This window comes from Myotis yumanensis, unplaced genomic scaffold, assembly GCF_028538775.1.
Source record: "Myotis yumanensis isolate MYYU_CA2020_CCGP unplaced genomic scaffold, mMyoYum1.0.hap1 SCAF_17, whole genome shotgun sequence".
NCBI lineage: Eukaryota > Metazoa > Chordata > Mammalia > Chiroptera > Vespertilionidae > Myotis > Myotis yumanensis.
The window spans coordinates 36,489,904-36,515,678 of NW_027223768.1; the positions used below are offsets into that span (position 1 = coordinate 36,489,904).

General features: G+C 53.0%; 1 protein-coding gene across 1 annotated transcript in view; it reads right to left on the reverse strand.

Annotated features, from left to right (window-relative positions):
* Positions 1–4,256: 4,256 nt before the first annotated feature.
* Positions 4,257–25,775, reverse strand: part of VANGL2 (VANGL planar cell polarity protein 2) — a 28,275-nt gene continuing 6,756 nt past the window's right edge. The window contains exons 2-8 of the mRNA XM_070396569.1: positions 16,591–16,849; positions 16,330–16,450; positions 13,874–14,481; positions 12,817–12,953; positions 12,175–12,310; positions 8,577–8,808; positions 4,257–7,754 (exon numbers count right to left, since the gene is read on the reverse strand). Coding sequence (XP_070252670.1) covers positions 7,494–7,754; positions 8,577–8,808; positions 12,175–12,310; positions 12,817–12,953; positions 13,874–14,481; positions 16,330–16,450; positions 16,591–16,661 — 1,566 coding nt within the window. The 5' untranslated portion in view covers positions 16,662–16,849 and the 3' untranslated portion in view covers positions 4,257–7,493. The remainder of the gene's footprint in view (positions 7,755–8,576; positions 8,809–12,174; positions 12,311–12,816; positions 12,954–13,873; positions 14,482–16,329; positions 16,451–16,590; positions 16,850–25,775) is intronic.

Here is a 25,775-nt window from a genome sequence, read left to right on the forward strand (position 1 = left end):
GCTCAGCAGATAGAGCGTCGGCCTGTGGACTCAAGGGTCCTGGGTTCGATTCCGGTCAAGGGCATGTACCTTGGTTGCGGGCACATCCCCAGTGGGGAGTGTGCAGGAAGCAGCTGATCGATGTTCCTCTCTCACCGATGCTTCTAACTCTCTATCCCTCTCCCTTCCTCTCTGTAAGAAAAAAAAAATCAATAAAATAAATTTTTTTTAAAAAAGACTGATAGGAAGGGCAGAGTCATGAACAGACTGGTCCCACACCCACACATGGGGAATAAAAGTCAGAAGGAATATCTCAGCTGTGGAGGTCCTCCCTGAGGAGCAAAGGGCCCCAGCCCCACATACAGCCCCCCAGCCCAGGGTTCCAGTGCCAGGAACAGAAGTCTCCATAACTTCAGGCTGTAAAAACCAGCCAGAATTGAGGCTGAATGAGATGGAGACTACTTACCTAATCCCTCCAGAATTTGGCAATTCTTAATCAGTGAGTCGTGGCGATATGTTCTTTGCCTGAATTCAATAAGACCAGTTTCCAGTTGTGATTTTATTAACCACGGCTTCGGCTGGAATGTCATGTCTGAGAGAGACGTGGATTCTGGATGCCACCAAAAAGCATTAAGGATGAAGACTGACTTTGTTGTTGTTGTTAATCCTCACCCGAGGATATTTTTTCATTGATGTTTTGGAGAGAGTGGAAGAGAGAGGGAAAGACAGAGAGAAACATCGATGTGACGGAAACACATTGATTGGCTGCCTCCTGCATGAGCCCCGACCAGGGCCAAGACCAGGGAGAAGCCTGCAACCAAGGTACGTGCCCTTGACCAGAATCAAACCCAGGACCCTTTGATCCACAGGCCGATGCTCTATCCAGTGAGCCAAACTGGCTAGGGCTGAAGACTGACTTTAAAGCTAATAAGAAGCCCTTGGAGAAATGGCCTGGTACCTTATTTATTCACTAGAGGCCCAGTGCATGAAATTTGTGAATGGGTAGGGTCCCTAGCGGCTGCAGGCTGCCTGCTGGGACCTTCTTTCATTCCATGCCACCCCCTGGTGGTTAGCGCACATCATAGCAAGTGATTGAACTCCTGGTCGAACTCCCAAGGGGACACTTTGCATATTAGGCTTTTATCTTTTATAGAGAGAGATATGGTTCATGGCAGTCTTTCCAGGTAAGGAATGAAGGTTGTGTTCCTGAGAGATGGCAAGGAAGGAACCTCAAGATACTTTGAGAACCTCAAAAACTTGAGAAATTCACCCAAGTCTATAGGTATTGCAGGAAAACCTGATGGCAACCAGGTGGCTTAGCTTATTTGCCCTGAGGGCCTAATTAAAACTTAATCATGAGATTCCAGCAAAGCAGATTTAAAAGAGCAATTGTTTATACAAATAATCAGGCCAAATTGGAACTGGACTTAATACAGTAAATAGGTTAGTTTTAATTTGGCTCTTTAATAAAAATGAAGTTAATTTAGGGGGAAAATTGTATCTCAATAGCCTTTAATACACAGTTACAAATATTAGACTCTAGATCAATTACAAGCTTTCTTTTTCACCTATAAACTAATCTTGAATCCTGAAATTTTCTAATTTTCTTAAATATTTGACTGCAACTCTTGAAACTAATGTTTCCTTTTTCTCCCATCCTTTGACTTGAAATTAAAATGTTTTTTCTTTTATCAGACCATTTGTCATAATTCTTGTCATTCTAACTTTTGCTCCAATAATCCTGAAATTTGTAACAAGCCCTACTCAGGAAATATTACCACTAGACACCATCACAACCTCCTTCTATGCCCAGGCCTCCTCATCCCTCTGATAGAAATCAAGGATCTCTTGGCTCTGAAGGAAAATATCATCCCTCTTCAGCAGGAAGCAGCTACAGAAGAGAACCTGTGCCCCTTTTCTTTGACAGAATTCAGAGCCAAGATATTTGAGGGGGGAATGTGGTAGACAGTTAGACATGAGCAGAGCAAGGATGATGGGCCAGGTACAGAAGGTCACCAGAGTGGGCAGCCCTGGGTGCCTAGCAATGGACAATTTAGGGTAGGTCCTTCCTCCGGTAGCATATCGCTAGTCATGTGGTTTGGACACCCTCGCCTTTTCCTCCCTGGAGATAACATCGAGGCCTCAGTAGTATTTCAGCTCCAGGCCCAGAGAAGCAGCAAAACCAGACAAGCAACACCGCAGCTGACCTCAGAACCAGCTGACTGACTAATGACCCTCTGCCCTGGCACAGACCAAGCAATCAGTGGAGACCTAGACCCTGAAAGGACACACCTGGAAAACTGCTGAATAGTCTATTGAGATCTTTTCCTGGGACTTCCCCTAAAATCTCCACTCTTAAACCCCTAGAATGGAAGACCCAGCTTGCTCACTCTCCCGGGAGCACACCTGCCTGCGATGTTCCCTTCCCCCTTCCCCATTCCCCGTGACATATTACCATTAGCTTCCTCATTCCAAGCTCCATGGGCCCTTCCTTTGCCTCTGTAACTTATTTCCTAAGCCCATTTCTTCTATGAATTACTTCTTTACCTCTGTGATTTTATAAACTAGAGGCCCAGTGCATGAAATTCATGCAGTTGGGGGAGGGGTCCCCTCAGCCCAGCCTGTGCCCTCTCGCAGTCTGGGAGCCCTGCGATCTATCACCCTGTAGAGGGAGGCCCCACCCACCTGCCAAAGGCCACTGGTCAGTGGCCTGGACCTCCCTCTTTGGGACGATCATGGGGTGATGGTGGGGCCCCTGACCAATCGCATCCCACCCACCTTGGCTGGCCTGGTGCCAGTGGGTGTCACAGCGTGGTTGTCCAGATGGTCGTTCCGCTGTTCAGCCGTTTGGTCGATTTGCATATTATGTTTTTATTGTCATAGATGTCCTCTTGTAGTTTGAATCTTGGCTCAGAATTTTTTCCTGGCCGGAACCCAAGTACCAAGGTTGTTGAAGTACCCAGGTCTGGTCTGACTCCACCTGGTGCCGTTCCTGCTGCCACCAACAGTGTCGGCTGGAACATCCTAGGCACTGAATAAAGACTCGCTAAACTAAAAGCAGTTATTTTATTTGCCCGTTATGAGAAAGAATAATTTGAGAGGCATGCTAGGAATCTGGTCACAATAACTCAAAAGCTGGATTTGAGGTAAACTAAGACAGTAAGTGAAACTATAAGCCTCGTTACAAAAAGAAAGTCCTAAGAATGGGGGTTGTAGTTTCAAGGGAAGTTTTTTATTTGTTTTCATATGAGAAAGACTTGAGTACAATTTTAAAGAAGTATGTGATCCCTTTTGCATGTATGTCCCTATTGTGTTGTTTGTTTTTTTAATTCATTATTCATTCAACAATTTTCTTATTGAGCACCAACTATATGTGAGGAACTGACTGGTACAAATGCTAGGAAGACTTAGGTAAATAAAACAAATAAATCCCCTCCCTTCAGGGAAACTGTGTTACCCTCTCTTGATTCTAAAACTTAAATTTCTTGAAGGCTTCCTGAGCTCCTGGCCGTCCAGCCAGGGCTCCTCTGTGCTCTGCCTGTGACCAGGCCACGCCGCCTCACCTGAGTCACTGGGCCTGTCCATGCTATAGGCTGGCTCTTCCTCCAGGACAAGGACCTCCTCTCTTGTCCCTGCGTCCTCAAAGCCTGGCAAAGCACGAGGTGGGGAGAGGAAGACTGACTCTAGGAAGCAGGTACCTCCACACAGGAAAGCTTACATTTGCTTATTTGTTTTAATCTTAAGAAGCTGCTTAGGTGCTAAGTATTTTGCTCAAAGTCACCGAGAAGCTTGGGTCTCGGTGGAGCTGAAAGGCCCTGACCTCTTGCCGATTCTGATACTTGATTACAAGCGCAACACCCACTGGATATTTTCATTTTAAATAAATGACTACTGCTAGACTTTCTTTCGTGCAGTGCCTGAAAGACTGAAGAGATAATGGGAGAAATACGATATTTAGAAATAAGAAATATACTTCAGGGATTTTTCGTAATGAAATGTGATGACCTGTCACTGTTGACTAAAACAAATGATTCCCTGAAATTCTTATGGCTCTTTCCTTCCTCCTTAGGCCAACAACCATCCACCCATCCCCATCTGTCTCTTCTCAGAATAGGCAATTTCCTGTGCCTTCATCTGAGGAACAATGGAGTGCTAATGAACTCACACTGCCCCCTCCTGGCCTAGCCATGCCCTAACAAGGGGCACATCTATCCACGCTCGCCTGACCCTCTTTGCTCTCTATAAAAAAAGAAAGACAACAAAATGCCCCCACAAAAGTCAAATGTCTTTATTTAATATTTTTAAAAAAAGTTTGTACAGTTTTAGTTCCTATGTTAAGAAAAAAAATCCCTAAAACTGCCATCATGTTTAGATTCACTGCAAACTGTAAAAACAAGCATTTTATATATTAAAAAAAATTTACATTTTACAATTTTCTACATGCATGCACAAGGTCTCAGTTCTGTAACCCTCCCACCCTCCCCGCCAAAAAAAAAGGAAAAAAGAAAAAAAATCTAGATCCAACAGTAGAAAATTCTACATTTACAGTCTCACGTGGAAGGGACTCAAAAAGCCCCCTTCCTTCGCGCACAGAACGAGTCACAACAATCACACACCAGGACCAAGTCCATCAGCAGATGCTGCCCGTGGGGAGAGCCGAGGAATGACAGGACAGACTGACAGACACCACGGAGGGTCAGGGGACTCATCGGGCCCAACAGAGAAGAAGCACAGACTCTGGGAAATGGATGTTTGAGATGAGAAGGTCAGGGGCCCAACATCTCTGATGCTTGATGACAAGCACAATGCAGGGTTTGTGAAAGGAATTTAGGGGGGAGGGAGGGGGAGCGAGAAATGAAGGACTGAAATGGTGGGGGATGGGAAGAAACATGAGAGATTAAAAGGAAATAAACAGATCACGAAGAGCAGTTTAGAGGAAGGGACCAATGGGGACAGCTGCAGAGTGGCGAGGTAGGTGAAGGACTGAGGCACAGTGTCCTGGTATGGAGGGACGGAGGAGGGTATGTGTTCCAAAGAGATGAAAAGCAGCACCTAGTAGGTGTGAAGGGGCTGCACCAGGATGCCATGAAGTCATAGAAAGAAAGGGCGCTGGAAAGACCCAGCCACTGCATCCCCTGGGGGTGGGGGCAGAGGCGGGCACACCCCACAGGGAAGAATGAGTGATGGGGCAGGAGACGGGAAGGACACTGCTCAGAGGGATTTAGTCTTCTGCACGCCCCACAGCAATTCACAGCATGAAGACAACCTCCCACAGAGGAGAAGAAAGGACACACAGCCACACGCTTGACAATTCATCCTGACATTTTAAAAAATAATAATAATAATCAAAGAAGATAAAGATACCACAGTTTTTGATGCAAAGGACCAAAACACTATCATTCTCAGTCACGGCCCTTAGTGCTCATACGGTGAGCTGGGGGGAACTTTCTTTTTGCTTTAGGAGAAAGGAATGAAGAAATCACAGTGATTCAACACACGGCAGGTTCTTAAAATAAACACTCCCTGCCCCTAACCCAGGGCAGCAACTAAGACCCCCAATAGGTTCCCTCTCCACCTCAATCCTCAAACCACATGTCCCACTCCTGCCCACAGTGGCAATGACCGCGATCACCATCCGGGCCCCATTTTCCAGGATAGCGAGGTATTTAGAAATGTGACCCAGAGGGGCTCCTCCAAAACCAGGTCTTGGAAGGAAAGACACCTTCCAAATACCCCCAGGAGAGGATGTCCTTCGCTCAGGTCTATCCACAAACCCACAGCCCCGGCTGGAGGCGGACTTCCGGGCCTGCCTAAGGTGAGCCCTGGCTGAAGAGCCCTTGCTTAGTAAGTGGTGGGTGGGGAGGTGAGGGAGGGGGGCAGATGTGCTTTTCCAGAAAGGACAGCAGGAGAAACGCCCATCGCGAGGCTCCACCAAGCCCAGGACTGCCAGAGAGGAAGCCTCCCTGCTGAGGCTTCCCTGGGGATCTGACCCCAAGTAGCTCTCTGCAAGGCAACAGCCAGTGAGTTTTCCGGGGAAAGACAGGCCTGTAGGAGACACTGATTTATTTAGGGGACAGACCCAGAGGCACACTCCAGCCCAGCCACCTTAAAGGTCTGCCACGTGGGTCCTGGCTGGAGGTATCTGGATGCGTCCCAGTTCTATCCTCCCCCCACCCCACCCCCTGGCTAAAACTACATGGGTTAAAGGCTCAGATTTACACTGAATCTATGTGTTAGAGGGCCAGCACATTTTGCTCAAAATGAGATGGAAATTCTCAAGAATTCAGATTGGGTGCAAAGACTATGAGAGCTAAATGGGGTAAGGGGCTACATACCCACAGAAGGCAGCAATCCTGGTCCTTCACCCCAATACAGAGGGAGACCAGAGCCCAGAGAACCAGGCAGAGGGAGAAGAGGAGGGGACCCTGGCCAGCCAAGGAAAAGAGACCCCTGAGACAAAGAGGTGGACTTAAGGCAGGGGACAAGGAGGAGCTGCGGGCTCCCCCCAAGAAAGAGATGAGACAACAGGTCTCTGGAGCTGAAGGGAGAGACATGGAAACTGGAGGTGGCTGGTGGAGGAAAGAAAAATGTTTGCCTGGGACCACCGGGTGGGGTTGGGGCCCACAGGCCATGAATTCTGTGCAGGGAAGGGGAACCTGGCCCGCTGAGATGTTCACAGTGGAGAGGGGGGCAGGGATCTCTCCTGCCCTTCCCTCAGGGGCTACCCAGGAAAGAGCCATAAAAAGCGGGGACCCCGGAAAGGAGGTCACAGCTGGTTTCTGTCTCGGTTTGCCCGTGGTCACGTGTGACCATACACGTGAGAAACAGACGGTGGAGATTTCAGGGTGAAGAAGGCATCTTCCCTTGCTCTGCATGTGTATGGCTGGATGCGGGAGGCTCTAACAGCTGGAAGGAAATCACTCTGGCAGGGGACCCCTAACTTGGGGGCGGCGTGGGGGGACACGGGCATGCCCTTGCCCCAGGAACTCAGGACCTGTTGCAGGTGAGGGAGCAGCAGGAGGGGCGAATCACCTGCCATCTGGAGGTCTCAGGAAGCTGCTGCCCTGGAGGAGTTTGGCACCGTGGTTCTCTGCAGTCATGTCTGTGTCCCCCAGAGGCACCTTGTCAGGAGCCACTGGAAAGAACAGCCACGAGAACCTGGGTTCGAGAGTGGGGGCTCAGGAGAGCCCTGTGCACTTTCAGAAAAGACAGTCATCCGGGGAGAGGAGAGGGAGGGAGAGAGGCACTGATTCCTGCAGGGCCTGGACAGATACAGAGTGAGGGGGGCAGAGAAGAGGGGACTTCCCAGGTACTGATGACAGCAGGGTGGTCTCTCCAGGTTCACCTGGGGTGAATGAGGAAGAGGGGAGGAGACAGGGTAGGGGCAAGTTAATTCAAGTAAAGAAAAAAAAAACATCAGAGGGCGAGGCCGCAGGAAAGGGGCTGGACCTGAGTGCCCAGCCCTTCCCAGCGCCCCAGGAGCCCCGTCTCCCACTCCCACTGCTGTTACACAGTCACACCGAGGTCTCAGACTGAAGCCTCATGACAAACTTGTGCGACTTGGGGTCCACAAATTCCTCGGAGAGTTTGAAGAATGGAACCTTCTTGGTGCTGACCACCAGGCTGAAGTCCTGGCGCTTTAAGAGGAAAACAATGCCATCCTTAAGGCCATTGGTCACCGGCTCCTCGCTCACCAGTGTCCACTGTTTGGCCAGCCAGCGTTCCTTGTGGTACTGGATGGTCGGTCCGGCTGCCAGGTACCGCTCCAGGAAGGCCTGAGGAGGGGAGAAGGAGCATGTCGGAAGCTCTCCCACCCACCCGCCATCCTGCATACCCTGGGGCTCCACTTCCAAAGACAGCCAGCAGGCCCCAGCTCACTGGGCATTTGATCGCAGAATGTCATAGCGGGAGGAAGGCTGAAATTGTCTGTGTCAGACCCTTGCTTTATAAACGAGGAAGTGGGAGCCCACAGAGGTGATGTGGCTCAGCAGGGTCAGGACTGGAACTCAGCTCTCCTAACATCATCCTCTGCTCTTCCCCCTTACACCATGGGATGATCCGGGCAAGCCTCCCGGAATTCCTCCTTCCTCTCCACCCAGCTGGCATGGTTAGTGACAGTGCAACATCTTTAGTCACCCATGCACCAAGGATGGCTCGGGGAAGCGAGACTAGGAAGTGGACAAAGAGCAGAGGGGTGAGTAATGGCTCAAAATGGTTCAAAGAGAACAAAAAAAAACCTGGTGGAAGTGAAGGGGTGAACGTGGGGTTTTAGATCTGGAAATTTCAGAGCTTTTGTAGAGATGAGAAACAGGTCTCAGCCTTTCCCCAAATGGTCCCAAAGCTCTCCCTTCTCACCACTAAGAACTTCACCCCATGCAGAGATGGGTGGATGGGGTAGAAATGAGAGAAGAGACTATGAGAAGGTAGGGAAAGGAAGGGAGGGGAAAGGAGGGGAGGGAAGGGAAGGGAAGGGAAGGGAAGGGAAGGGAGAGAAAGATGGAAAGTAAAGACAGAAGTGAGAGAACAGGGGGAAGGGAGCTGGGAAGAAGGGGCCAGCATAGAGGAAGCAGAGGATGCTGGGCAGGCGGAGCAGGCACCTTGGGCGTCATGTCGTGAGTGATGCAGAACTCCAGGTGCTGCAGGATGCTCTCCATGGTGTGGTAAGGCTGCTGCTTGGTGGTCCGGAGGTACTTCTGCATGGCTCGGGCCATGGATGCGAAGATGGCCTGGGCCGCTTCCCGGGGGTCCATCACCTCCCTGGGGTTCTTCTGCTCCTCTTCCTGCAGCCGCTTGATGTGAGTGAACGCCTCCTCCACCGCCACCACAAGCCTGGGGGACAGGAGGGGTCTGGAGCGGAGCCCACCTCTCATCTTCCCCCAGCTCCCGCCCTCAGTATCCAGAACAAGCTCAGGCCTTTGTGCTCTTGAGGAAGCAATGGGAACCCATTTGCAGCCTAGGGCTGGGCTTTGGGGACTAAGTGTATTTGCATAAGCATATGCTGTTGGGGGAGGGGGAAGGATTTTCCCCACTGGGGACAGGAAACAGCTGTAGAGCTCAGTGAGCATTCGAATGTCAAACCTAGAGAGCCAACCAAGAACTGTGCTATGGGAAAGACCAGCATAGACCAACATTGCAGCAAATGCTAAGAAAAGCCTTCTTAAATAAGATGCTCAAATCACACTTGTAGGGGAGGGGGGGCGGTGGTATGAATAGATACAACTACATCAAAATGACAGATTTCTATTCAACCACAACAGCATGGACAACATTAATGAAAATCTCTTGGGGCAGAGAATGGGGGGAATGCTAAGAATTTGCTACAAATCAAGAAGAAAAAGGCAAAACACTACAGAAAAATGGGCAAAGGAGATGAACAATTCACAAGAGGCCTAAAAGTCTAAAAAAATCTCTGAATTCATCACTTGCTAGTAATTAGAGATATTTAAAATGCTAATAAGATATTACTTATCCAACAAAATGAAAAAAATTAGGAAGATGACTATAATCCAAATATTGGTTAGGATGTTGTGTGGATTCAATGAACTACTCTGCAAGGATGGCACACGTTGCATATTGTAGGCAAACATCAGTGAATCTCAGAAACACAGTGTTAAAGGGGAACAGGAAAAATAAGCCAATTGACATTAAAAGCAGAGAGCGACACACACCAACACCAATATTCGGAAGCCCTTCAAGTAGCTTAGAATGGGATTTGGGCCAAGGAAACCTGTGCGCACCAACAGGTTATCTGTGTACATCGACAGTACCTCTGTTTATTCTCTTGCTTCTCCTAATTGTCTCAGTGAAGTTCCTTTAGAAATGATCCTTTTGTCTCAGGTGAACCAAGGGGAAAGTTTTCCTCTGCTTACACCCCGGGTAATGGGGAAGGAAAGGGTCCTTCTAGGCCAAGAATGGTGGTGGCCGTGGAGAAGACCCAAAGACCTTAGGCAAGGCAGAAGGTAAGGGAGCAGGGCACATCTCTGGTTTCCTTCCATGAGAGCGACTTCTTCGACAACAGGAAACACAATGGAATGCTGCAGAAACGGGTTGATGATCTTTGATCCAGTGCAGAGGACACCAGGCTTGTGGGAGGACAGGCTAGCGCTACCTTCCTCCCGTGAGACCTGGGGATCCGTGTGGGAGGAGGGGCTGAGACCTCTGTCCTCCCTGGAGAAATCCCGACAGACCCAGGTGGGGCCTGACAGCAGTTGGCAGCAAGAAAGACTCTTCAGACCTGGCTGGTTTTGCTCAGTGGATAGAGCCTCGGCCTGCGGACTGAAAGGTCCTGGGTTTGATTCCGGTCAAGGGCACATGCCTAGGTTGCAGGCTCAATCCTCAGTAGGGGATGTGCAGGAGGCAGCCTATCAATGATTCTCTCTCATCACTGATGTTTCTATCTCTCCCTCTCTGAAGTCAATAAAAATGTTTAAAAGAAAGAAAGAAAGATTCTTCAGGTGTGACTTAAATTCACATAATAATGGGAATGGGAAAAAGGAAGCAGTGAGGACAGCCTTTATGAATTTACCAAGATTTGGCAGGAGACCCTCATTTTTGCAGGTAAAAATGTACCATCTGCTGAGCAAGCTTTCAAGATCTGCTGGCAGGAGATCTCATCAGCCTCAGTCCCTGCTGTCGCAGGGGAGGTTCACATCCTTTCATCGGGTCCCTGGCCCACTGTGGTCGGTGGAATTCAAAGATGCCTCCATCCACCTCTGCCAGGTTCCCACTGCCGATGATTCAATAACATCGGCACATTTTGAGGATAAAATTAAAGTGCCAAATCAGCTGACTTTAAAATACAGCATTAGGTCCAGCCAGTGTGGTTCAGTGGTTGAGCATCGACCCATCAACCAAGCAGTCATCGGTTCTATTCCCAGGGCACAATGCCAGTTGTGGGCTTGATCCTCCAATGGGGCATGCAAGAGGCAGCCAATCAATGATGTTTCTCTCTCATCCATGTTTTTATCTCTCTATCTATCCCTCTCCTTCCTCTTTAAAAAAAAAAAAAAATCAACAGAAAATATTTTAAAAAATAATACGAGATTGGACCAATCTCGTGATTGGTGATTGGTCAATATGGAAACATAAATAAACACAGTACTCACTGCCACATCAAAATTACCACTAAAATACAGAACAACCATCATTCAGAACCACCTGAAATCTAGCTGAATGGAAATCCTACAACTAGGGAATTAAAGAAGAAGCACATCAAGACTGGTACAAGGGACAGAGACTTGGGGTAGAATCAAGGAACCGGCTGGTGCCACACTCACATGTGGTGGTTTAATATCAGGAGGGAGCCCAGCCAGTACGGCTCAGAAACTGAGCATTGACCCATGACCCAGGAGATCTCAGTTTGATTCCCCAGCAGGTCAAATGCCCAGGTTGCAGGCTCAATCCCCAGTAGGGGGCGTGCAGGAAGCAACCAATCAATGATTCTCTCTCATCATTGATGTTTCTATCTCTCTCTCCCTCTCCTTTCCTCTTTGAAATCAATAAAAATAAAATTAAAAAAATAAATAAAAATAAATAAACAAGCAGAACAGAAACAGCCTCGCAGATACAGAGAACATTCTGAAGGTTGCCGAGTGGGAGACGGTTGGGGGGATGAGTGAAAAAGGTGAAGGGATTTAGAAGTACAAATTAGTCATCGCCCATGGACACAGACAATAAACAGGTGAAGGCCTGGGAAGGTTGAGAGATGGGTAATACTCTCAATAATAAAATAAATTTAAAAAGAGATTTACCTCTCACCTGAAAATAAATACATAAAACAAGGGATTGTTATGGTGGACCTGATCTTATCATGTGAGCCCTTTGAAAGCAGTTTTTCAGGCTAGAGAGCCCCTCGAGGAGGAAGCAAACTGCATGCTGTGAATTGCCTACAAGGCCAGGTGACAAGGTTCAGCCAGCAACCAGTGAGCCTGGAAGACAACCCAGGCTCAAATTTCAGCCTGAGACCTGAATGGAGGTCCGATGAACCCCACCTGACACAGGGACTGTGAGGGAACAGATGTGCGTTGTTTTACAGAGCTGCCTTCATAGTGATTTGCTTTGGCAACAACGGGACACGAATATACACCCTCACCCTTATCACTGCTCACCTGTCTATTTCCAAGAGTTACAGAACCCTGATGGTCTTCCTCTCCTGAGCCCATCCACACCTACTGCCCCCCCCCCCCCCAGACCTACCTGGCCCTCCGCTTGCGCACCCTCCGCTCATGCTCTGCCTCCTCGTAGTAGTACTCATTGTGGCTGTTGTCCCGCCTCCGGGCTGCCGCAGCAATCACAGCCCGGGACTGGCCCGTGGAATTGTTGGTGCTGTTTTCTGCACAGGAGCAGGAGAGAAAGGAGATGGTCACTTGGGAGCATGGCCTTGCTTCTCGCTGCAGGAAGTCTGGAGACAGCAATCTGACACATCTGAGGCAGCTGTGACCACCCCCAACAATACTTCCTGTTCCCAACCCTGGTGGCCACTTCTGGGAGAGACCCCCTGGAAACCAGGTGGCACTGGAGGCAGGAGCTCTGCACAAGTTCCTCGCCAGTGCAGGAGGTTCTGGAGCTCAGAGAGCCGAGGGCTCAGGACCAGGGCAGATGAGCAGACGCAGAGGAGCCAGACTGGGGGATACACCATGGCATAAAGGGACAGCAAGTAGGATCAGCAGCTAAGACCAGCCACCTGGAGTCAAGGCAAAGGACAGAACAGAAGCGTCTGGGACAAGGGCCGAGGAAAAGAGAAAGCAAGGGAAGGAGGGGGCGAGAGGAACAGGGCGGAGGTAGCTTGGAGTCCTGCTGGGGAAGAGGCCAGGAGGGCTGAGGAGCAGGGCCGCTCACCCTCTCCGAGGGAATACACCTTGAAGCCAGACACTTTCTTGGCCAGGACGGACTTGGGCAGGTTGAGAAGGGCAGGGTTGTAGACGGGAAAGTCATGGTAATACTTCTCCAGGATCCACACTGCCACGCGTTGGATGCTGTGGGGGAGACACAGGAGGGGAAGGGAGAAGGGACAGACAAGGGGCGCGGGGGAAGGGAGACATCAGGGCAGGTTGGTAGGGCAGGAAAGGACACAGGACAGGGACAAGCTGCTTCCAAGAAGCCTGGCTCAGGGCCTGCGGTCTACTTACCCGGTTCCCACGCCTTCCCCAGGGCTGGGCCTCCTAGTCCTTCCCTGCCGTACTGAAGCCCAGGGGAGAAAGGGCAGTGGGCCTGGGTCCCCAGCCAAGGGTCACTCATCCCTTTCAGGATTCCCCCCAAGATTCCCTATAGCAGTGGTCGGCAAACTGCAGCCCCTTGAGTGTGGCTCTTCCACAAAATACCACATGTGGGCGTGCACGTACAATGCGATTGAAACTTCGTGGCCACACTCAAGGGGCCAAAGAGCCACATGTGGCTCGCAAGCCGCAGTTTGCCGACCACTGCCCTATAGGATCAGGAAGTGCTACTGATACTCTGCAGGGTCTGGGAGCGTCCTGCCCACAGTATGGGTGGGGCAGGCTGAAGAGCTTCCCTCATTATATTTTGCTCTGAGGGTGCCTCCTCTGGCCAGCGCATCTCAGTGACCACTCACCCTGCGATCACAAGAGGCTGCGCCTCCAAGAAAGAAATAGTAAAGCGACTCCCAAAAGCCTGTCTGTGCCACAGCTTTCGCCTCTTTGGCCCACCCCTCTCTGAGATCTCTGCTTGTCCGTTCATCTGTTCACCCCATCTTGTCCCAGGACCCTGCGCATCAAGCTGCAAACACTGTCAAAAACATCCTACGTGCAAAGTACTGAACTGCTTCCCACACGGCCCGCCCAGCCCAGCATCGCCAGCCCCATCGTCGCACTACCCTGCCCTGCGGTGCCCCCAGCCTCCACCCCAGGCCCAGCCGCCTGCTCCCAGGCGCTCATACCTGAGATGGCCCACGTTGTAGAAGCGGCTGGCCCCGTCGGTGGAGCGCACGACCTTGAGCGTGAACTGAGGCTGCAGTTGGCGCAGCTCCAGCAGGACCACCGCCAGGTAGTGCACAAAGAGCAGGGCGTCCACCAGCGACACGGCGAACTGCACCACGCCCTGGTAGCTGCGCTCCCGGGCGTCCAGGATGCGCACCCCGTAGAAGAGCCAGTAGGAGACGACGAGCAGGAAGACAAGCACCATGAGCAGGGCACGCAGCACGAAGACGCGGGGCAGCGAGGCCTTGGGACGGCGGAAGAACAGCGCCCAGCTGCCCAGCAGCAGGATGAGCAGCTTGAAGGCCACGGAGATGAAGAGGCCCTCGCAGGCGGTCCCGCAGGGCTCCAGCTCCTCCCGCCACAGCAGAGGGGGCAGCAGCAGGAAGGCCAGCGGGGTGAGGAAGGAGAGCAGCGCCAGCGTGGTGCCAGCAGCCACCCCCAGGTGACGGGAGCAGTCCAGTGGGACACTGTCCTCCATGTCCTTGGCGATCCGCGTGAGGTCATCGTGGGAGATGCTGTGCTCTGAAGTACCTGTGACTACGGTGGTCGTTTCCCCCCAGTTGTCATCCTACAGCAAAGGGGGCGAGGAGAACAGGAGAGAGGGCGAGGGGAGAAAGACAGAGGGAAGCGCGGGAGAGGAGAGGGAGGAAGAAGAGAGGGTAATCAGCCAGTGTGAAGCCATCAGAGGGATTGCGTCCACGCCGGGCCTCTGCAAGAGGACACCTGAGACCTGGGCCTTGGGGGTCTTCACACTGGTCAGCAGGGCAGCCAAACTGCACATGCACAGATGACCCTCAGAGCAGAGGGCACAAGAGAGATGCCAAGGGAGCTGCTCGACAGTGACTGGGGCCTGAGGTCACACTCATCAGACAAAGCAGACAGGAGACCTGCGATGCCAGGCGAAGCAAGAAATGCCTCTCCTCCGGGCACTGAGGGCCACTCGAGGCTCTGACTAAGGGGGTGAATGAGAAAAGCAATGTGGTGAAGAAAAGGGGACACTGGGGGGAGGAGAGGGGAAGGTGGATGATTAGTGCAGGTGTGGGGACCTGGTCAGACTAGGACCGCCCGGGCTCTGCGGTCTGCCCAGCCAGCTCTGCTGGGCCAGCTCCATGCCCACAGCACAGGGCTGCCTCTTCCTGGAGGCAAGGGGGTGGACAGGCCGGGGCCCCCCGATGCCTTTCTGAGTGGGGTCCACTCAAGCTGTTTCTCTGAAGAGGCTACATGCCGCCTCACAGAGGAGCCCAAGACGACAAGTGGGCAGTGTCCATCTCTCCGACTCCTGGACCGCCTGGGCTATGGAGTCACATCCTACACCCGGGATTTAGGGTACATGCCTGAGCCCCGGGGCCTGCCTGGCAGAGTCTGTGATTAAGAAACTGAGGCAGCTCCTTTCCTACAGACAAGAGAGGAGAACGACCTGAAAGTAGAAAGTGGATGCACTGACCACTTTCAGCTCAAGAGCCAGGGTCCACTCCTCACCCAGACACATCGCCTGCGCTTCCCAAGGACCAAGGCTTGGGAACGCCTCCCAACAGCAGGTGAGCCTATCACACCTCAGGGTCACTTCAAGAACTCAGAGGCCAAGTCTCAGGGAGAAGACAGGATTGCGGAAACGGGAGAAAAAGCATTTGCATCCGGTATTGATCCGTCCCCAAGACCCAGGAATTCCCAATGTCAGTCACAACAAGTTCTTGTGAGAGAAAAAAAAAAGGGGGGGCTGGGAATCTCCTGCCCCACAAGATGCTCTCAAGAAGAAAGAGGAGGAATGAGACACGGGCAACCTAGTCATCTCGCATCCTAGCTCTGCCCTGTTCTCGCTGTGTTCTGCCTACTGACCTCCCTAGCAGGTGAGCACAGCGGGCCACCAGGTGAAAGCAGGAGTATCCGTGTCCTGGAGAACTCTTCCTAGCCCCGGCTCCACACCCCGGCCTCACTTCTCCTCCCTCCCTTCCCCCCTCCACTCCTCCCGCATCTCATTTACCCAACACCCAGGCCATGCTGTTCTGCAGGCCGACACCAGAGGGTGCCAGCGTGGCCTCGCCTGAAGGCTTCAAAGAAAACTCAGGGCTGCCCAGACCCCAGGCCCCATCCAGCCCCCGCCCTCCTATGCTAGATTCCCAGGAGCCTGACTGACCAGCATTGGCCAGAGGAACCAGGGAATCCCCTACACAGCCCAGGTCACCCCCACCTCTCGGAAGATGAGGAAGAACGAGACTGCTGCTTCCAAAGGGATTTCTACTGAGATTCCCTCAATTCCACTGAAACAGTGTCTGACCCTGGGACAGACACACACGCCTTTCCAGAGCTGGGCCAGCCTTCCAGCCCCCCCCCCCCCCGCCCCCCCGTCCTCTGGTGGGCCTCTGCTTCGCCAGGGTCTGGAAACACCTGACCTGCCCCTCACCCCCCTGGCGCTCACCCGCTCATCCCCGCGAGTGGACTCATTGTCCAGCAGGGGCTCCCCTGGAGCCTGGATCGTCACCGACTTATCCCCGCGGCTCCCATCCCGGCTCTTGGAGCGGTGTCGGTCCCGTCGGTCCCTGCAGCCGAGGCCAGGGGAACAGGCACAGAAAGGTCAGGGGGAGGACCTGGGTCTCCTCACAACCACCCGCACCCCACCACCCCCACACGTACCCACCCACCGCTGGAGCCTCCCACCTCCCTCTGCCACCTGGGTCACCTGTGCTTTCGGGAGCTGCGGGAGTGGCCCGACTTGTAGGAGTAGCCCGAGTACTGGGACTCGGTGTCCATGGCGTCGGAACGCCGCGCCTTGTAGCGCTCCAGGGCCACGGGCTGGGGCCTTTGGGGGGGCCCCACAGCCACCTCCTTCAGCACTGGCTTCTTCAAGCCGAAGGGCACCTTCAGGAAATCAACCGTCACCCTGAGGGACTCTATCTTGCTGGACGGGTGGGCTTGTCTCAGAGAAAATCAAGCGGCCCCTGGGGAGAGAAAGCAGCTAGTTAGGGTAGGAGGTCCTGGGGCGGGGGACGGGACAGCACGAAGCAAGACCACCCAGATGGCAGCCGCAGCGAGCTGTGAGCCTGGCCACTGCCCGAGACTCGAACGTCCAGGTCCCTGCTCTATCCAGGGGCCCAGTTCTCCTGCCCGGCATCTTGCCAAGGGCTCAGGGTGGAGGAAGATGCCAGCAAAGGCCACCCAGAGTGACCCGACCCTGGCGGGGAGACCCAGGGCAATGCTTTCCTATTCTCAGCCAGGGAAACTGAGGCTCAGAGAGGGTGGTGCCGGCCAGGCCAACAGGCTGGACCAACGGAGACCAACCCAGAATCAGGAAGCAACCGGCTTCTGTCCAGGAACTATCCCAGGCCTCTCCTTCACCTGAAGGAGCGTCCTGCAGGTGAGCACAGGACCTGGGGGGAGGAGAGGGGAAGTGAGACCACCTCACAGCTTCTGAGTCTGCCCACAGGGGGCTGTCTCTGACTATTCTCTTGACACCATCTCCCCAGCATCTACATCAAACACACCTACAGCTATGGTCCAGGTCAGCTTGGCTGCTCCCCTGGAGGCTGAGTGTCTGTGTGTTTGTGCACGTATGTGCTAGTACTAGGCGGGGTGAGGGATGGCAAGGAGTGAGGGTTCAGGGAATCCAAAGGCCAAACATCCTGAAATGAGCAAGATGGTGAGTTTATCTATTTGTGGGCTAAGAGGCAGCATCTTTCACCTACACGTTCACATTCTAATTTTGCAGAGGACAATGACCTCTACTTCCCACCTTTTCCCAACTCTCACCCAAATCCTGCTCATTCTTCAGAGCTGCCCCCAGCCCTTCTCAGGAGCCCCACCACCCCCACCTACTCTAGCACCCAATGTTCTATTGTCCCCTCTGACCCGACCCCATCAATCATCATCATGCTCTGAGTGCTTATGCCTGATCTTCACTCACTGAGTCAACAACTCTTTCTCAGGCACTTACTAAGAACTATGTACAGTGGGTATCCAGTGGTGAAACAGGCTCTGAGTTTACAGTCTGGTGGGGCAGGTGTACATTGAGCAAGAAAACAGGTGAGAACAAGTGACTGACTGTAGACTGATGGAAGGAGAGGACCAGGAACCTATGAGAGACAACGCTGGGGAGTAGAGGCTACTTTAAGTTGGGTGGCTCTGGAAAGTCTTCCTGAGAAAATGACACCTGCGCCCAAAGGAGAGCAGGAGTTAACCAGGCAGAGAGGAAGGGAAGCCACAGAGCAGAGAATCAGGTGTGGGAAGGCCAGCAGTGAGGAGCTAGCTGTATTTTGAGAAGCTGAAAGACCAAAGGAGCTGAGGAGGGACAGGGCAGTGGAAATGGGAGCTGAAGAGGCAGCCAGGGGCCAGGTTATCACAGGGTCTGTGGGCCCAGTGAAGGGCTCGTGGGCTATTTAAAACAATGGGAAGGCTGCGCAGGACTTCAGCTATCAGACATGAACTGAAAGAGGAAAAGGAGAAATAGGGAGATTAGTATGGAAGCTCCTGCGGTCATGCAGGCTTGAATGGGCAGAGCAGCAAAGGCGGTAAGAAATGGCCATGCTTGAGCCCAATGTTGGTGGTAGGATCCACAGGACTAATGAAGCCTGGCTGAGGGGGAGCAGGGATCTCTGGCCTGAGCAAGAGTTGGTGGCAGTGTCGTTAGAGGGTAGCAAGACTGTGGAGGAAGCAAATGGGCAGGGAAAACGATGTGTTCCGTTTCCAACGTGCTGAGTTCAAGGCCTTAGAGGCAGTGAAGGGGCAGCTGGTGTCAGAGTAGCTGGACTCAGAAGCTGGGGCTTCAAGGTATAGGAATGAATGGGATCACCTAGGCCAGTGATGGCGAACCTTTTGAGCTCGGCGTGTCAGCATTTTGAAAAACCCTAACTTAACTCTGGTGCCGTGTCATATATAGAAATTTTTTGATCTTTGCAACCATAGTAAAACAAAGACTTACATTTTTGATATTTATTTTATACATTTAAATGCCATTTAACAAAGAAAAATCAACCAAAAAAATGAGTTCGTGTAAAAAATGAGTCATTGTCCTCTGACTATTCTTGGTGAATTTTGCAGAGGACAATGACCTCTCCTTCCCACCTTTTCCCAACTCTCACCCAAATCCTGCTCATTCTTCAGAGCTGCCCACAGCCCTTCTCAGGAGCCTGATTTTCTTTGTTAAATGGCATTTAAATGTATAAAATAAATATCAAAAATGTAAGTCTTTGTTTTACTATGGTTGCAAAGATCAAAAAATTTCTATTCACACGTGTCATAGGTTCGCCATCACTGACCTAGGCAGTGGTCGGCAAACTGTGGCTCGTGAGCCACATGCGGCTCTTTGGCCCCTTGAGTGTGGCTCTTCCACAAAATACCACGTGCAGGCGCGCACGTACAGTGCGATTGAAACTTTGTGGCTCATGCACAGAAGTCGGTATTTTGTGGAAGAGCCACACTCAAGAGGCCAAAGAGCCACATGTGGCTCATGAGCCGCTACATAAGAGGTCCCTGAGAACCCCAATGCATAAATGTGTCCAGAGGAAAGGGAGCAGGCAAAGGGCTGAGACGGTGAGGCCAGAGGAGTGGGCTTCCAGCAGCAGAGGTGGGAGTAAATCGGCCCGCCCAAGTGCTGCCGAGAGATTGACGCTGTTCAGGACGAAAACGAGTTTGCTTTGTTGAGTTGTTACCTTTTCCCCAATGAAACGACACCATCGCCAACGTGCAAACAGGGACTATCACAGTATCCACCACCCTCCCATGGGCACAGAGCAAGTAACTGACACCCACCTAGTAAACGAATATGCCCCTGACTCCCAGGGAAAGGGCAGCGAGTGCAGGACGATGGAATCAATGCTGCCCACTAACGGGATTATCTGGAGGCACTCCGTGGCCTCGTGATGTCTGTCACGGCCCTGTGTCAAGGCAAGTGTGTGACAGAGACACACCTGGGAGTCAGAGATGGAAGACCTTCACCCAACCCGACCTCTCTAAACACCTTTACCACAAGCAAGCAGGGCCCTTGCTCATCGCACTGTGTACAGTTCCCATCTTGGGCTCTTCCACCTGCCCGAGAACCCACTCTACTGGTTTAGTCCTCAATATACAGAGTGAAGCAAAAATAGATTTACAGTTGTGAGTACACAAAACAGAGTTTATTCTTGTATTATTGCTTATTATTATTGTATTATTTTCCATATGAATAACTGTAAACCTACGTTTGCCCCACACTGTAGTTTAGATGTCTCCCTTGCCTCTCTCTTGCTATGGTTAAGCCTATTCTTTTAAATATATATATATATTTGTATTGACTTTTAGAGAGAGAGGAAAGGAGAGGGAAAGAGCGATAAACATTGATGTGAGAGAAACAGCAAAACATTGATGGGCTGCCTCCTGCACGTCCCCTTCTGGGGATCAAGCCCACAACTCAGGCATGTGCCTTTGACCTGGAATCGAATCCGCAACCTTTTGGTGCAGGGGACAACGCCCAAACCACTGAGCCACACTGGCTCGGCCTATTCTTTCTTGTCCTCCTCCTAAAAAATGAATTTCACCAGGAGGTTCAAAGAGGGAAAGTGGGGTACAGACCAACGTGGTGGAGACATTAAGGGGAAAAGGACTGTCACTGAGGTACAGAGCCACCAGAACCCCGACTCTCCCTCTCCTCATCCACATCCGAACACTCACATCGGCCACAGGCACTGGCAAAAAAAGTCTGGAATTTCAACCCAAGGATCTGCATTCAAAACCTAGCTGTGACCATGGGCAGGCTACTTCTCTGTGCTTTGTAGTCTGGTAGGCTCGTCAGACAGGGAAAATAATAATGCACACTTGATGGCGTGGCTGTGAGGATCCTGGGGGTGAAAGAAATGCTTTTATAAACTACTCAGCTAGTAATTAAGTAAGCAATTAATATGCTCTGGCTCCAGGATCTCTCATACTCCAATCCCCAGACGCTTCCTCTGAGACTTGGAAAACAGGTGGTATAAAGAAATCCCGGTGTTCGTCTGCCTAAATAAAGCCTCTCACACACACAAACACACACTCATACACCCCTGTGACCAAAACCACCACTTCAAACACACCCAGGAGGGAGGCTAATGCCATTGTGTTTCCCCTACAGATAAATTTCAAACCAGACAAGAGTGCCAGTCCCCTCCCAGCCCTTTGTTCTGAACTGCTCAGCCTAGAGCCCTACCATTCTCCCAGCTACTTATTAAAGACCCAGCGTAAAACCTGCTCCCCTGGCCTGCTTCTCCCACCCCTACCAAAGCACGCTCCACCCTCCCTTGCCGGTCAGAAGGGCCAAAAAATGAACCAAATTTCAGAGAACAATTCTGTACCCTCAAGTCCCCTCAAGTAATCCCAGCACGGGAGAGGCTGGGAGAGGGGTGGTGGGTGAGCAGCAGAAGGGCAGAAGTTTCCCTGGTATAATCAGCCTCAGGAATCAGAGGTTTGGAGGGTCTCCAGAGTGGGCAGCGTTCCCAGGAAAGAGAGTGGGGGAGGGATCCTGGGATGAGATCAACAAGTGGAAATGAAGGGAAGCGGGACTTGGTGTGGGGCAGGGAGGGCCTCGGGTGGGGGAAGGGGAGTGGCGGCTGTAAAAGGGAATGTGTCCCCTTGCTTTCCACCTTGTCCCCACCCCCAAGACACACAAACATACTCAACTCTGTCCTCTGCTCAAACCAACCATGGATTATCTGGGGTTAAAAGGAGACCACGGAGGAGGGAGGGGGAGAGAGCCTGTCACAAAAAGGAGACCCCTCTCCCCTCCAAAGGCCTTTCAGAAATCAAATTAATGGAATGTGTCTCAGTATCATCTCAGGGGGATTGGGGGGAATGTTAGGGAGGGTGTGGGGGCTTTTGTCCCAGCTGCCCAGCTTCTCCCACATGGGTCACCATGGCAACCAAAGCCCCCTGTTGCCTAGGTGATGGCAGCCGGTCCAGGAACCCATACCCAGTATCCAAATCAGGGAGGTTATGGAGGTGGGGGTGTTTGGGACAAAGGGGGAGAGAATGGGGTTTCTTCTCTGGCGGCCCCAGCTTTTGTCTGAGCTCTGGGATCAGGTTTCTTTAGGAAACAATTGGAGGCCTCTGGAAAAAAATACACTCAGAACCTGGCAACAGGCTGAAGCAAGGCCTTAGGGGGCGGGGAGAGGGGGAGGTTGGTATTGGCCAAAATGCAGACCAAGACTAGACCCTCCCCATGGCCCCACTCGGAGGAGCAGCTCAGGGGGAAGAGGGCTTGGACACAGATGCTGGCATCCCCATGTGGGGCACAGGCTGAGGACCGATGGCCAGGGGCAGGTAGCTGTGGTACCACCTCCTTTGGCTGCTCCAGTCCAGGGCCACCCTACTGCCCAGTCCCAGCTCCTCCAGACCTGGGACGGGGAAAGAAGGCCGGGCAGAGACGGAGATGGGGCTGGGGAAGGTGCTGTGGGAGCCAGAGAAGAAGAGGTGGGGAGGAGAGGGGAGGGGACAGGGCGCAAACATGCACCTGAAAGGGGTGCTGATTGCTCCTCATCTTCGCCAAGGACAGGGCTGCAGTCAGTGGAAGTGCGTGGGCTGGTTTCAGAAGGGACTACCGGAGGGGGTAGAGGAAGGGGAAGACAAGAAGCCAAAAGTGTTCCTCTCAAAGGGCAGGTCGCTGACAGGACCGCTTTCAACCGAGGCCTTCCTCTCAGTCCGGGACCAGGGAAGGGTGGTCCTGCCTGGACGCGGGAGGATGGCCGTGACCACTTCCTCTGTGCCACCTGCAGAGGAGTCTAGGTGCCCATGAAAGCCCTCATTCCCACACAAGGCCTGGGTCTTTGCATGTGTCCCGCACGCCCTTCCCCACTGCAGCCCTCGAGTGGTGTGGACATGGGGGCGCCCCCCGTCTTCCCCCACCACAGCCCCAACTTGCAAGGATACCCATGTGAGTTCCACCCAAGTGCTGGATGCCCGCCCTCCTGGGTGCCACCAGGAGCCCCACCTCCCAGCCCAGTGGCCCCGGAGCTGGATGCCTGTTCAGAGAGAAAGCACCCGAGGCCAGACTGAGGCAGAGCAGAGACTCAAAGTCCCACCTGTCCCTCCTCAGACCCCTTGTTTTTCCTCTTTGCCCGCTTCTCCCGAAGTGTCATCCCTTCTCCGAGGCTCATCGGTGAGCTCAATCCAGGCCGCCCTGTAGACACCAGTGGGGAGCAGAAGGCGTCCAATGTGGGGGACCCTAACAGGGCTCCCATGGAGGACAGAGCGGTACCCAAACCTCTGACTGTCCCCATGCCATTCCCCGGCTCCCCCTCAAGCCCCTCCCTCGGGAGGAGGCCCTGGACTGACCCGGTGCAGCAGGCGCCCGCACTACGCTGGAAGAGGCCTTCGAGGTACAACCTGAGTTCTACATAGAAAAGGGGGAACCAGAGCAAGAAGGTAGGGAGCCCGTGGCCATGACGTGTGAGCAGCCCGCTCTGGCCCCCATTGTTTAAAAAGACCTCACACGCTGTGACTGAGGTGTGCTCTTCTCAGAGTGAGTCCCGGTCCCTTCACAAGCCTCCTTCTGCTTCTAGAACGGCCAAGACTGCAGGGCCAGGACACAGGAGAATTCACGGACTCCTGCCCTAACCCTCTTCTCACCACACAAAGGGACAGAGAGTAGACAGGCCAAAGCCAAGACCACCGAGACCAAAGAGCCCTTCCCCTCAAGGGGGGGTCTCTGCCCCTACAATTCACCACTCCCGACGGAGGGTCCAGATGTTCCTTCCTTCCTTCCCATCCAGCCTCAGGCCGTGGACAAGCCACCATTCCAAGAGGCCCGTGCGGGGTCTCGGGCCACAAAAAGGACAAAGGCACAGAGGGGGCCAGGACCAGCCCTGACTCCTCAGTCCTGCCCCCTGAAAAAGGCCCCAGTGTCCCTGGGGGACAGTGCTGCCCCGGAGGCAGAAGAGAACAGCTGGATCTCAGTGGGCTGAGGGGGAGGAAAGAGCTGGACCAGGGAGCCCAGGAGCTGGCACCACATGCCCCACTCGAGCCCTGCTCACCGGGCGGGCGCTCTCCCAGGACAGCCCCAGACATGAGCTCACCATCCTGACAGCCCCAGGCAAGGGGCAGAACCTCCTCCTCACAGGGCTGAGCAGCAAGGGAGAGGCTGTGCTTGGGCCACCAGGCGTCTCTGTTTCTAGAGCTGCCCCCCGCCAGACCCCGGTGCAAGGAGCCGGGGAGGGCCCGCAGGCTGGGCTCCTGGCCAGGATACCTGAGCTTGCGTTCTAACTGAAAAGGAGTCAGGGAAGCCAGGGGCACGCCCTCTCCAGCTACGTCCTTAATCTCCCTCCATCTAAGGCTGGGTACCCTCCAAATCCACAGACACACTTAAACACAGACACACACTTACACCCACAGGCACATTCCCCCCTGAAACCTGGAAGGGCTCCTGCCTGCCCCGCCCAGCTCCACCTGCCCTGGCCAGGCAGGTTCTGTAGAGACCTGCTCTGCTTTCTCTGGCACCCCTACCCCCACCCCAGCTCTCAGAAAGTTTCTGCCCCCACAGAACACCACACACAAGCACACACAAGGGCGTAGACACACACACACACACACACACACCCCGGGGCCCTCCATTCTCTAGCCTCCCCTAGACCCATTCCCAGTCAGGCTGGCACGGAAGGTAGGCAGGGGAAGTGTGCAGTAGCAAAGGTGAGTAATCCCTTTGGCACCTGTCCCAGGTGGAGGCTAAGCTGGAGAGAAGGGAACCAGGGCTTCTAGATGCCTGGATGCTCTGTTTAATTTTCGCCAACGGGCAGGTCTCACAATTCCCACCCACCAGGCTCCAAGATGCTTCCCCCCTTGGCTGGGCCAAAGGACTGGCCCCTACCTGCCCACCAGGTAAGCTACGGAAGAGCCAAGAAAAAGAAACAGGGAGCTCGGGACTGTCTGCAGGGACGAGAGAAGGTGGACAACGGCAGGTGAGCCAGCTGTAAGGGCCCACAGGCCAACCTCCTGTGCACACCACTCCCACCTCAGGGCAAACAACAACGCCTGCCTCCCTCCCTCACTCGGTCAGTAGGCCCCAACCCCGACCCGACCCCGAGAGCCCCTGCCTCGCAGTAGGTGAGGGGGAGCCGGCCACGCCTAGGCCTGCATGGAGACAGCAGCGATGTGGGGCCGCTGGCAGTGAGGGCTGGTTTGTACGGCGAAAGCAGGAGGGTGGGCCTGAGGGTGGGAGACACAGTGTGACGGGTGCAGGTGGCACGCCTGAGCTTCTCCATTCTGAAAACCTTCTCCTGACACTTTGCCAGTTCTTATCTAGGAAAATCAGGCCAGCTGAAAGGCCACGCACCCAGCAACCTCCCTCACCCCACCCCTTCTATGTGCCACCTCCATTATACGGATAAAGCAGGTGATTCAGAAACAAACAAGTGTTCCTGATCACACGTGGTTGTTTTTTTGAAGTTACCGCATTCACACCTCAAGCTCAGCACCTGTTCCCTCTGAACCCCCACTTACCCTAAAAAGCCAGAGCCCTCCCAAGAGTCATGCACAAATACATCATCGCTCTTCTGACCAGGGGCCTGGCCCTTATTGCCTGCAGAGTTTTCCAGCAACCTCCTACCAGTATCCTTTAGAGTAGCGGTTCTCAACCTGTGGGTCACGACCCCTCTGGCAGTCGAACGACCCTTTCACAGGGGTCGCCTAAGACCATCCTGCATATCAGATATTTACATGACGATTCATAACAGTAGCAACATTACAGTTATGAAGTAGCAACGAAAATAATTTTATGGTTGGGTCACCACATGAGGAGCTGTATTTAAAGGGGCAGAAGGTTGAGAACCACTGCTTTAGACCCTTGCTTCCACTGGAGAGCAGCTCTCTGTAAAGGATACTGGTAGGAGGTTGCTGGAAAACTCTGCAGGCATGAGGGCCAGGCCCCTGCCA